The following is a 12,557-nucleotide window of genomic DNA, read 5'->3' as shown; positions in this document are numbered from 1 at the left end:
CCTGCAAACACCTGTTTATCAACACATGTCCAAAAAAGGTGGGGAACTGTCCGCGCCTTTGTCTTTTTCATACACGTATCTGTTTCTCTTGGATGAATTAATTTATCCCTTCTCTTGGGATCCTTGATAGACTTGGACACAGTTTGTACAAGTGCTACTATCACATAAAACCACATGGATAACCCAACAGATGCATGTTGGTTCCTAATGTTTTTTTAAAAAAGCATGGGAAAATGCAATTAACTGCTCAGCATATTTTTCAAAAATACGTTATACATATTGTTTTGGAGTGTTTCACATTTAATTATACTTTTTTTAAAAAAGGAATCATATAGTAATCTTAAATCATTCACATTTCAAGTTTGCTGTTTGCTTGCTTTCAAATGCCACAACTCTTCTCCTATCCAAGATACCCAGGTTATGTTTTGCGCAAACTCTTTGCAGAGTACTGCACAAGCCAGAGAAATAACTATTGCATGTTTTATTGCAGGGAAATTTGCCTAAGTACTCTCACAACTCTCTGATGGTTCAGGCCCTGAAGACTAACTTAACAGACCCAGATGTCCATGTGCTCTTCTTTGATGTAGAAGCTCTGATTATTCAACTGCTAACTGAGGAAGCCTCCAGGCCGAATACAGCCCTTATTTCCCCAGAGAATTTGCAGAAAGCATCTGGCAGTTCTGACAAAGGGAGCTCCTTCCTGGCTGGCAAACGAGCAGCGGTCCTGTTCCAGCAGGTCAAAGAAACAATCAAAGAGAACATAAAAGAACATCTCCTTGATGAGGACGAGGATGACGAAGAAGCCAGGCAGAGGAGAGAAGACAGCGATCCCGAGTACCGGTCCAGCAAATCTAAGCCCTTAACCCTCTTAGAATACAATCTAACCATGGACACGGCCAAGTTGTTTATGTCATGCCTTCATGCTTGGGGCTTGAATGGTGTTCTAGATGAGCTTTGCAGCGACCGCTTGGGGATGCTGAGACCACACTGCTCCGTCTCTTTTGGCTTGCTCTCAAGAGGAGGCCACATGTCGCTGATGCTTCCCGGATACAATCAGCCCATAGGCAAGATGCCCTCTGTTGATGCGGAGGTAGGGAAGTCTGTATCTCCCACGGAGGGACATATCAGAGGAACATACGGCATATCACGCGCAGTAACTACTCAGCACCTCCTCTCCATTATCTCCTTGGCTAACACCTTGATGAGCATGACGAACGCAACATTCATTGGTGATCATATGAAGAAGGGACCAGTCAGGTACCTGTAGAAAAAAATAAACAAACCTATTTAATTTACCTCTTTCATCCTTTGCTGTCTCGCTCCGAACCACCTTTCTTTAGTACACAGTTGTGCATTCTTTATTGCTAGATCATTGTTTTGTTGAATTTCATCCTAGATCAGGGTTTCCCAGACTTGGGTCTCCAGCTGTTTTTGGTCTGCAATTCCCATCACCCCTGACAACTGGTACTGCTAGCTAGGGATGATGGGAGTTGTAGTCCAAAAACAGCTGGAAACCCAAGTCTGGGAAACCTTGGCCTACATAAACCCAGAGCCAGATTGCTTTTCCTATTCTTTCTTATATCCTGTATTGTTATTCCAACTTGGCTGAAAGTAGTGAAGTTCTTGGTATTTGTACCTGGACACCAGTTTGGTGAGGTTTCTGTCAAATGATTAAAATGTTTTATTACATTTCAAATAGGCGAAAGTTACGTTGTGAAGGAGGTGGTTCATAAAATGATATTTGGTTTGTTGTTGCCGCTGTCTAGACTCAGTACAGGTTACAGCACTTGACAACTATTTGTCTGGTTTTAAAAATAAAACTTCATGGATAAAATAGAAGCTAAGAAGAAATTTATATAAGAATTAAGGTAAGCCTCTCCAACTCCCTTGACCACCATATCCACAAAAGATACTAAACCAGCCATTGGAAGGAAAGAAGGGAACTATAATTTCCAGAAAATAAAAGGGATAGAGGATACCTAGGGTATTGAAAGAAGAGAGGCTGAGAAAGATAATGATGATGAATTGGGTAAAAAGGGTACCGAGATCTGTGCATGTTTAACAGAAGATGCAACCCATTCTTAAGCTATTCTTATGTGGCACTAAGCCCAAATATTATATGGTGTGCAATATTTTCTGATTTTACATACCCAATTCTTGATTTTTTTTATTTGTAGACCACCTAGACCAGGGACTCCTGAGCTTGCTAGAGTGAAGACTCCTGCTCCAGTTGCCAGTCCGACAGCTCAAGGGCTGATTAAACAAGGTAACCTCTAGGCCCTTGAGATAATGGAGATATCACTCAGACTGTGGAATTGTCTTAATGATACGTTCTTTTCTCTCTTTTTTTCTGAGTGATTAAATTAAGCTGAAATGTCTGATAATTGCAAAGGATGGTCTGATAATTGCAGGTGTTTTATGAAACTGAAGGTTCCTGTGTGCATATGATCTTTTGAGTTCATAGCAGCAACATTTTTCAGGTACCCCGTGCTGACAGCCAAGCACCTTGCTGGAGGTTAAGGTGGTGGTCATATGTCTCTGATCCACCATTCTTTGAACTCACCCTGGATTCATCTCCTGGCTGTTCATCACCAGGGACTGATATGAAACCTGCAGTTGCCATGAGCCTTGCAGTCCAGTTTTGCAATCTGTTCCTAAACTGACGGATCAGCATAATTACAACTCAGGTTAATCCCGGCAGTTGTTCTGAGGGAGGGAATCTCTAGATCCACGCTGTTTGACTCCACTCTCTTTAATGCTTGGCATTACTGATCCTGTATATCTCTGGTATTCAGAGGTGGATAGATTAACCTGCGTGTGACTCAAGGGAGCCCACAAAAGGGCATGGCTCAAATAATATCTGGGCTCTTGGGGGCAGTATTCAGCTACCACATCCCATCAGTGCAAGGATGTCTGCTTGCACAGTGGGACTTCCCTGACCTCTCCTCTCCTCATGTGTGCCTCACCTTCTCCACAAAGCTGCTCCAAAGGGTTGGGGGAACCCCCTAAGACATATTTAGGGGACACATGGGAAAGGAGAGGGGAACAAAGTTCTGTTGTGCAAGCAGAAATCTTTGTCGGATTCCACATTCTCCTTATTTTCTTTCTGGAAGAGGAAACGTGTGTCCATTGACATCTGGGCAAAAAAAGGGTATCACCTTTCTGTAACACCTTTGTTACTCTCTCTTTGTTCTGCACATGGTCTTGTTTAACAGTGCAATATAAATTTGTTTTCCTAACTGGATCCCATGGTCTTCTATATGACTCTTGCAGTGGAAGCCTTTTGTAGTCCCACGACTTTGGCTTAACCAAAGGGCATCACGGCAGAACTGGGGCTGCAACTGTTCGTAATTTCTAGAACTTCCTCTAGTAAACTTTTCTTCCCTGATGAGTAGATCACTACACTTATTAAAATGTGTTGATTTCTTGAAGGTAGTTAATCCGTTAAGAAAAGCACCCTGTGCTTCCTATATGCCTTAATAGCGCTGTGCCTAAGACAGAGGGATCTTCTGCCTAGCATCTGATCCTCTTCTCATGGCTGCTATATTTAAAACATGATAAATCAAGCACATTGCCTTATGTTAAACTCAAGTGTAGATGTCCCCATTGGATGTCAAGGAGGTAAATGACTATACAACTTTTAGAAAGCATCTGAAGGCAGCCCCGTATCAGGAGGATTTTAATGTTTGATGATTTTATATGTGTTGGAAACTGCCCAGAGTGGCTGGGGCAACCCAGCCAAATGGTTGGGAAATACATACATACGTACGTACGTACATACATACATACATACATACAATTATTAGATAACACCCCCCCCCCCGGCCGGAAGGTAGCTTGGTTGTGAATGATTTGCGAGAGAAGAAAGTTAGAAATTGAATACAAATCCCCCTGGAAGTCTGTAGATTAACCCAAGTAAGTGTCCATGAATTCCCCCCTCAGTGTTTCTTTTCCTTTTTTGAAATTTAGTGGAGAGATAAAATTTCATTAACTGAAAAAACTTTTGCCTCCTTTTAAGCCACATTTAATAGCTGAGCAATCAAGTGAATGAAAGCTTTCAGTCTTGCTTTTGATGGGCAATGAACGGATGTGAAAGCAAATATTTCAGTATCTCACTGTATGTGATGCTGTGATGAAGTTTGACTTTTCTGTGCAGTAAAGTGTGTAAATCATTATGGCTGACATGCATTGGTAGCTGCCAGGCAGCAAAAAGGGCTTCTTCTGATATGGTGAAACTTCCCCTTCCCCTGCTCCTCCCCTCAGCCCCTCCAGAGCAGATTTGGGGATGGCACAGGGAACAGGGAAGAAGAATTATGTCAGGCAAGCAGAAGTCCACTAATGTGAGGTTGCATGTCATTTACGTTTTTGATTTTTTAATGTTCACAATGTAGTGTCATCTAAACCATGGTGCACTGGGAGGCCTTTCAATAGAAATAAAATAAAATAAAATAAAATAAAGTAATCATTTCTACCCCGCCCATCTGGCTGAGTTTTCCCAGCCACTCTGGGCGGCTTTCAAAAGAACATTGAAAACATAAAAAACATTAAAAACATTCAAAAGAACATTAAAAACATAAAAAAACCTCCCTAAACAGGGCTGCCTTCAGATGTCTTCTAAAAGTCAGATAGTTGTTTATTTCCTTGACATTTGATGGGAGGGCGTTCCACAGGGTGGGTACCACTACCAAGAAGGCCCTCTGCCTGGTGCCATGTAACCTCACTTCTCACAGGGAGGCAACCACCAGAAGGCCCTCAGAGCTGGACCTCAGTCTCTGGGCTGAACGAAGGGGGTGGAGACGCTCCTTCAGGTATTACCATCCTCATTGGTCATCTGTTAATGTGGTTCATAATGCTATTGTCATATTTATAGTTCATGCTCTCAGATCTACAGTTATTTGCTTACTTCTGCCCTGATAATAAATGGGGGAAAGTTTATCATAAACAGTAACAGCCAGAAGATTTTTATTCATGGAATCGTTAGATTTTTGTTCCACCTTTCTCCTAGCTATCACATTGTAGGTTTTTCTCATCAACCTTCTATCACTCGACTTGGTGCCTGTGACATGTTGTGCATTTCTGTGAGTTTAACTTTCTTAATTGCAGCGCAGCTAACATGCAATGGACAGGGGCTGAGCACAATCAATTCATGCAGCGTATTTTATCAGATTGCTCGAACGCCCCGTTCTGCTGGCCTACCAAGCCAGCTGTTGTTACTTTCAGTTACACTGATTGATATAAACAATGACAGCCAGAGAGACTGTTCTCTTTCTCCCACCCTCATCACAAATTAGTGAAGCTTAAATATCGAACAGTAAACTCTGACAATTGGAGTCTGGGTGTATTTTTGGAAAGCTTGTGCCTTTATCAGTTCAAGATCTTTCCCAATCCTGGTTTTCTGTTATTATTATTATTTAATTCACACGTAATACATGCTAGCTGGTTTACAGCGTTGCGCGTGCCATCGTGATGCATTCGCGTGGAAATCATAGAAGAAGTAATTTTGATGCAGATGTCTTAGAGTGACAAAAGAAGTTCACTGCATGAAAACCAAACATACAATTCAGGAAACAATGCTTAATCTGTTCTGGAGCCTGAGCTCATTGTTGTTCTGCAATGGAATAAAGGAGAGGGATTAATTTGAAGATGCTTGTGCATGACATATGGTAATTCTCTGTGAGAAGGAAGTGTCAGCTAGTGACCTCTAAATCTTAACATTGACCTCTGGTTGTAGAATGGTGTGTGCCATAAGGTCTGCCTGTCCTTTCATATGATAATTTGATTCATGGAGCATTAGCGAAACTATAAAGTTTATGGCTGCCTTTGGACTGCCTTCACATTAAAAAAAATAAGAACGCCACCACAATTCACAAAACGGCCATCGTAAAACGGCAGAAATTTTAATTTGGCAAAAACTATTCTGAGCAATTAACTTTTTAAAGTGGCTTCCTCACTGAAAGAAGTCGACAATACCCACTAAATCAATCTTAGTGTGGGTACTAAAGAGATTAGTTTTCAATGTGTTTTATTCGGCCGGGCCTTAAAACAATCTGCAGAGGTCAAAACATCCCAAATTAGACTTGTCTTAACTGTAAAGCTTTATTCGTGCAGTTGTGATGTGGATGATAATTTATATCCTGGTTCTTTGAGTTTATAATTACTTGTGATTTTAAGCCGCAATAATGTCATAATGTGGACTTTCTGTTAGTACGTGTTACTGTGTAACTGTGACCAGGATTTCCCTACCTAACGTGCTCACTCTGCTGTTTAAAATGGGATTGATGCAAGTTTCTTGATTTAGCATTTCTTGGTGTACAGCCCAAGTAACCAAAGTCTCACCCTGTGTTCTATAATTGACTTGTTTCTCTCTCACTAGAACGCTTCTTGAAGGGTTCTTGTATAGTAATTGCTAATATAGTCCCAGAGAGTTATGGTTCTCCTCCTTTCCCCATTCTTTAGTAATACGTACCGTTTTCTGAAACGTCTGTCTTCATTTTCCTCTTTATTTCTTCTTTCCTGCTCAAGTTGCTCCTGCTGTTTCTGCTAGCACTGAAGCTGATCTCTCTGGCTCTGACCCTGCTCCTTTACATACCTGTTTCTTAGTAAATGAAGGTATTCTCACCTCCGTTTCTATCTACTTGGCCTTTTTCTTTTTCTTTAAACTAACTTGCTCTCTCGTTGTTACATGCCTCTTCTAATCTGCACATTCATTCACTTTCTCAATTTGAAAACAAGCTTCATTTAGCAACCTTTATTTGCAACTAATGATTAGTTTTAATTCATTTTTCTCTGCCTTTAAGTGATGGTTGCACATCACTTAAGCAGCTAGTTTATCTGACTGGAAAAAAGAAATTTATATTTAATGAATTAAGGTCTTTAAATTCAATTTGTCCACCCTTTTTCACCTTGTGGGGGAAGGGACAAGGAGAGAACAATTACATATTTTTAATTTTCCGGTGGCTTCAGAATGAGGATTTAAGCAATTGAATCGCAACTGAAGGGATATTTTGGGTGGCTTAGAGAAAGTTGGCTACCTTGTGGATAACTTTCCTATTGATAAAAATTTATTTGCTTATAAATAGAGGGTGTTTTTCAGTGACAATATCTAAGGGTTTTGTTACCATTCTTTTATCTGTAAAGGAAAAGGCAAAATCTGAGATCTTGTAAATACTTGTTTTCTAACACAGTCTTGTAATGTGCAGGTAATTTCTTTCTCTCAAAAGATCACCTAGAAAAGATCATGTTGTTGTTGTTTAAAAAAAGAAATAAAAGTACCCTACAAACTGCAAAAAAATGAAAAAATAAAAGAAATAAAAAAGCAAAGAGCAAAAAAATGAGCAATTAAATCTGCCTAGCCTTGTTAACTTCAGTGGAACTAAGCTGATTTCTAAAAGAAGATGTGTCAGTTTAAATGATTTGTAGATTCTTCTGTTTGTAGGCGTTTTTGTAAATTCTACTGTTTATGAATTATGGACCAGTTTTCAATTATTTGTATACATTGTTCTCATTCATTGTGCTACTAAATGTATCCAGTTTTTCCTTTACACAAGAAATAGAGACTCTATTCCGCAGGTAACATCTATGTGTCCGATGGCTTAGTTGTCATGCTAAGAGAGAATTGCTTCATTCAGCTCTAAGTAGATACAAGCCTTCCTCTAAGTGGTGACTGGAAGATTTCATTAGAAACCAGCAACAATCCAGATTACTTCTGCAGTGATTAGACGTGGTGTATTAAAGTTGTGTCGAAAATTCCCCCTTTTCTAAGTTTGGAGGGTAAAAGTTGTGATTTTTCCAGGTTTGAAATTTCTCCCGAATACAAAGAAAAGAAAGACACTTCTCCTGAAAATAAAATCTAAATTACAAGCATATGCACCTTTGGGGGTGGTTTTTTTGTTTGTTTGTTTTTTTGCTGTTTTTCCTTATTAGAGTAGTCACATGGACGATCCTATAGTGACTGGGATGACATCATGATACTATAGCCAATCAGACTTAGCTATGTGATGACATCAGCGAGGGTAATTGGGAATAACATCAAATACAGTGGTGCCTCGCAAGACGAAAAGAATCCGTTCTGTGATTCTCTTCGTCTAGCGCTTTTTTCGTCTTGCGAAGCAAGCCCATTGACGGATTAACGGATTAGCGCTATTAGCGGCTTTTAGCGGCTTATCTGCTGATCGGGTCAGCTGATAAGCGGCTTAGCGGCTTAGAAAAGGGGGGGGGGAGGAAAAAAACCCAGCAGGAACTCACAAGACATTGTCGTCTTGCGAAGCAAGCCCATAGGAGATTCGTTTGGCGAAGCACCTCCAAAACGGAAAACTCTTTCCTCTAGCGAGTTTTCCGTCTTGCGAGGCATTCGTCTTGCGGGGCACCACTGTAAAGGCAATTCAACTTACTAAGGAAATATTATTGCAAGGCGGTGAAAATTTATTTAATAACATTTCTACACCACTTGCTTGTTTCAAAAAAACCCAGCACCCTCAAAGTGCTTTACGTAAATGAAAAGGTGTGCATTTTTCGACACAACAAAAACTAAATAGTTTTGCTTCAGCTCTAGCTATTGGAGCCTGCTAGATGGTGCTGCTAACCTAGGTGTACTTTGATTTTTTTTAAAAAAATAAAACCTGTGAGAAATTAATTCCTATAGTTAACAGTATGTGTAAAACACCTAGAGTTCTGCACTGACACAGTGGCGATTTCACTGTGAAACCCATTGCTTTCTGTTTATTTTAATGTCTGTATTGGTGAGCATCAAAACCAGCATTTTTACCCATGCTTTTTTGGTATTGTTGTGCTGTTTAGAACTTTGAAAGAGTCTTGTGTGTTTTATGGCTTTTTAAAGCTAGTGTTCGTTCCTCTGTGTATTTGATGGCTGATTGTCCATGTCTGGCTTTATGTATTGGCTGCAATTCTACACCTGTCTTGCTTATGTTTAAGTTTGGTTTTTAGCAGGGATTTAAGAGGGGAAAAAATCCTTGGAGCATGTTCATCAAGATTCTCAAAAAACTGGTGCTGATACCTAACAGTCTTGTTTCTTTCTTTCTCCTCCTCCTCCTCCTATTATTATTATTATTATTATTATTATTATTATTATTATTATTCATGGATGCAATCCTAAAAAAGAGAGAAAGATGTGCCCCAAGAGAAAACTAATTCTGGTGCTTGGAAATTTGAAATGTATTTGAGCCTTGTTGCTATTGTGCATGGAGGGCAATCTACCACACACCTGAACCAGCAGTACTGCACCTTAATGATTTCCCACTGCTGTTCCTCCATGTAGCCCAGGCACAGGCAAACTCAGCCCTCCAGATGTTTTGGGACTACAATTCCCATCATCCCTGGCCACTGGTCCTGTTAGCTAGGGATCATGGGAGTTGTAGGCCAAAAACATCTGGAGGACCAAGTTTGCCTATGCCTGATGTAGCCCTTGGAGAAGGACCATAAAACACTGGCTCAGGTGCAACTTTCCCTACAGCCAAAACAGGAGTTGGTAGAGCATCCATGTTAGTCTTTCATAGCTGCTAACGTATTCCCATCCCTTCCCTCTGGTTCCTTCCCCCCCCCCGTTGTGCATGGTAGCACATTCACCCTTTCCTCCTACCTCACAGGATATGTCACTTCCTGCCAACTGATTTTGCTAGAGGGCGCCAGGGCACCTGTGGCCTCAGGGCAGGATTGTGGCTGCTGTTCTCATGCACTGTCCTTATCACGTTGTGATAAATCTCTAGCATGAAAAACAATTTCATCGGTTTTATATTTTATGTGGAAAGCATGAGTCTCATACCCAGTCTGATTAAACGTCCTGCACTGGTTGGTTTAAACATGTTATCTCTTGTCCATCTGTCTGTCTGTCTCTCGCACATGCACACATGTATGCACACACTCTTCAAATCAGTCAATAATTGGATACGACGTGTTCGGTCCAAAGAACTTTGAGTAGAAGGAAAATAATTGCCCAAGAATTTATGCAGCATTGACTGTATTTCACTGATGTTTTCATGCTTCCTCTTGTGCAACAGGTTGTGCAAGCAGGGGAACATTAGTGAAATTAATTTTTCTCACTGATTGCTAGAGAATGGAGTGTAAAATTACCTTCCTATGACTCAAAGACACTTTCAGCATGTTAGAAAAGCATATTTACACCCAGTCTTCCATCAGACCAGCAAACAAGCTTAAGCTTTGATGTGATGTTGGATCATGCCCCTCATGGGGAGATTAGGAGGAAGAAGGGAAGAAATGCTATCCTCCTGATGGCTCTTCACATAGCTATTTTGTCAATTGCCCTAGCTTTCTTTTTAATCTCAGTAAAGGAGGGTCCTTAGGTTAGACTTGCAGGCCTGGCCCTCCAGCTGTTTTGGGACTACAATTCCCATCATCCCTGAACACTGGTCCTGTTAGCTAGGGATGATGGGAGTTGTAGTCCAAAAACAGCTGGAGTGCCAAGTTTGGTTGTGCCTCAGTTAGAGTGATTATAAATGCATAGTTATAGAAGGATAATTATCAGGTGGGAGTAAGCCCCTCTGAACCCAGTAGACTTATTTCTGAGAGGGGTTGTGTAGGATTTCACTGTTAATGCCCCAATGTAACTCTGAACTAGGATGAGCTTATATACCCGGAAGCTGTGCTTTCTGAAATCCGAAGTTATGAAGTGTAGGGAACAAATGGCAGAGACATCAAAATAAAGCAGTGAATAATTCAAATGTAGATGATAGGCGCTTCAAATAATGTCAGTAATCAGGAAGAGAGGTTAGCTGCGCATATACCGATAACGTATCAGTTTTAAGTGAAGCTATTCAGTACAACTGCATTCCTGTTGCTTAAGATGCAGTATATTTTTAAAAGGGGTCATTGTGGGCAAGCAGGTCATGATAACTTCAGAATTGACAAACGTAGTTGTGGATGCTAATAAATCTAGTGGCATTTGATGATGGCTGATTTCGTAATGCTTTGCCTGTGTCTTCAACAGGATGGAGTCAACTTGCCGCTATGCATTGTGTTATGCTTCCTGACCTGTTGGGCCTGGATAAATTTAGACCACCTCTCCTTGAAATGTTAGCTCGTAGATGGCAAGATCGATGCTTGGAGGTACTGTTTTTTATTGAAGGCAGCAGTGGGGGTGAGGGGAGGGTGGGTGGGTGCGAATGAAATGAATCTGTTGGCCAACATGGGGATATTATTTTTATGTCGGATATATTGTTCCAAGAAAAGCGTAACATAATTCTGGTTTAAAGGTTGGATTTATATATCTAGGTATATGCAATTCAATTTGCAGGTCAGTTTTGTAAAATGGAGAGTTAACATCCCCTCATAACAACAGTATATTGTAGTTAAATGGGAAGCTAGGCCTCAGAGAACGCGGTTAATCCAAAGTACATGATGAATCTTGCCGGCCACTGGATGTCATCGTTGTTCCATTACAGCATGTGGGACCACTTATGAATACCAAAACCCTCCATTTCCATAAGCCACAGACCATTTCAACATGTTTCGACGGAGCTGCATGCAGTTTGTTTACTCCTCATGCATCAGCAGTTCAATAACTGCTGCAAATTCATTTTTAATCCTCTTCAGTGCTATACATATTTTTAAAAAGAGCAGGAGGGAAGAGCACGCTTAGAGAACAAGAACCCTTGTAAGTCACGGTCCAGGAAACTCTTTCCCTCCACTATGTGTAGTTATTTGAAATGAAATGTTGAGAGGCGCCGCTTCCAATTAATATTAGTTTCCCCTCAGCAATGCTGAGGTCCATCATTTGCTTTTTGGTGTGGGTGATGACGGCAGGCAGAAAAGACAAAGACGTCTTTTGAAATTTGCAATGAATATTCAACTCTCTTCAAATTTTTGGAGCGGTCTTTTGTTCCAGTAAGGAGAAGGGCATTCAGCTGAGAGGTTTCGCAAGTCAGTTTCTAGAGAGAGCTTGCTGAGTTGTTCGAACGTAACTCCACTCGTCGGCAAATGGGGTTGGCATCTACTATTTTTGATAAATGACTATCTGGCCTTGACATCACATCTATGCTGTTGTGGCCAAAAGAAAAAAAGAAGAAGAAGAAGTTGATTGTGCAGCTTTAAAAGAAATATATGAGGAGCAGACCTGTGACATTTACAGTAGTGTTTTGAGCTGGCTCCTAAGCTTAATTGAAAATCTGCTGCCAGGATTGTGTGGCAGTGGTGGAGTTCATGCACACATGGTAGATGAAACCTTACTCTGTGCTAAGCTAATCTTTTATTTCAGTTTCTAGCCTGCCTCATCCCAAAGACTTAGGGAGGAGAAGCTGTGTGTGAACACACACTCTTTAGTGTTGCTAGTGAATGTCTAGCAAAACATGTAAGAATTTCAGCTTTTATTCTCAAGAATATTAAGCTTTAATTCTCCTGTATAATTTATATACCAAACTTCATCCAAAGATCACAGGGTAGTTTACAGTATAGAAACACAATAACACGCACCATAATAACAAACAAAAACAATACCCCCACAGTTTAAAAGGCCATAGATTGTTTAATTAGCCAAAAGCCTGGGAGGAGAGCCTTCCTAGAGACAGCATTCCGCAAGTGGGGAGCCA

At 40.7% G+C, this 12,557-nt stretch overlaps 1 protein-coding gene across 4 annotated transcripts in view; it reads left to right on the top strand.

Annotated features, from left to right (window-relative positions):
- Nucleotides 1-12,557, top strand: part of WDR7 (WD repeat domain 7) — a 221,194-nt gene that overhangs the window by 44,730 nt on the left and 163,907 nt on the right. For 2 of the 4 annotated variants that reach the window (XM_081212627.1, XM_081212626.1), the window contains exons 15-18: nucleotides 491-1,257; nucleotides 2,178-2,266; nucleotides 6,523-6,609; nucleotides 10,961-11,079. In XM_081212627.1, coding sequence (XP_081068753.1) covers nucleotides 491-1,257; nucleotides 2,178-2,266; nucleotides 6,523-6,609; nucleotides 10,961-11,079 — 1,062 coding nt within the window. The remainder of the gene's footprint in view (nucleotides 1-490; nucleotides 1,258-2,177; nucleotides 2,267-6,522; nucleotides 6,610-10,960; nucleotides 11,080-12,557) is intronic. The other 2 variants (XM_081212629.1, XM_081212628.1) reach the window with 1 other exon arrangement.

Source organism: Podarcis bocagei, assembly GCF_964188305.1.
Source record: "Podarcis bocagei genome assembly, chromosome: 11".
NCBI classification, from domain to species: domain Eukaryota; kingdom Metazoa; phylum Chordata; class Lepidosauria; order Squamata; family Lacertidae; genus Podarcis; species Podarcis bocagei.
This window is presented reverse-complemented; position numbering and strand designations above follow the sequence as displayed.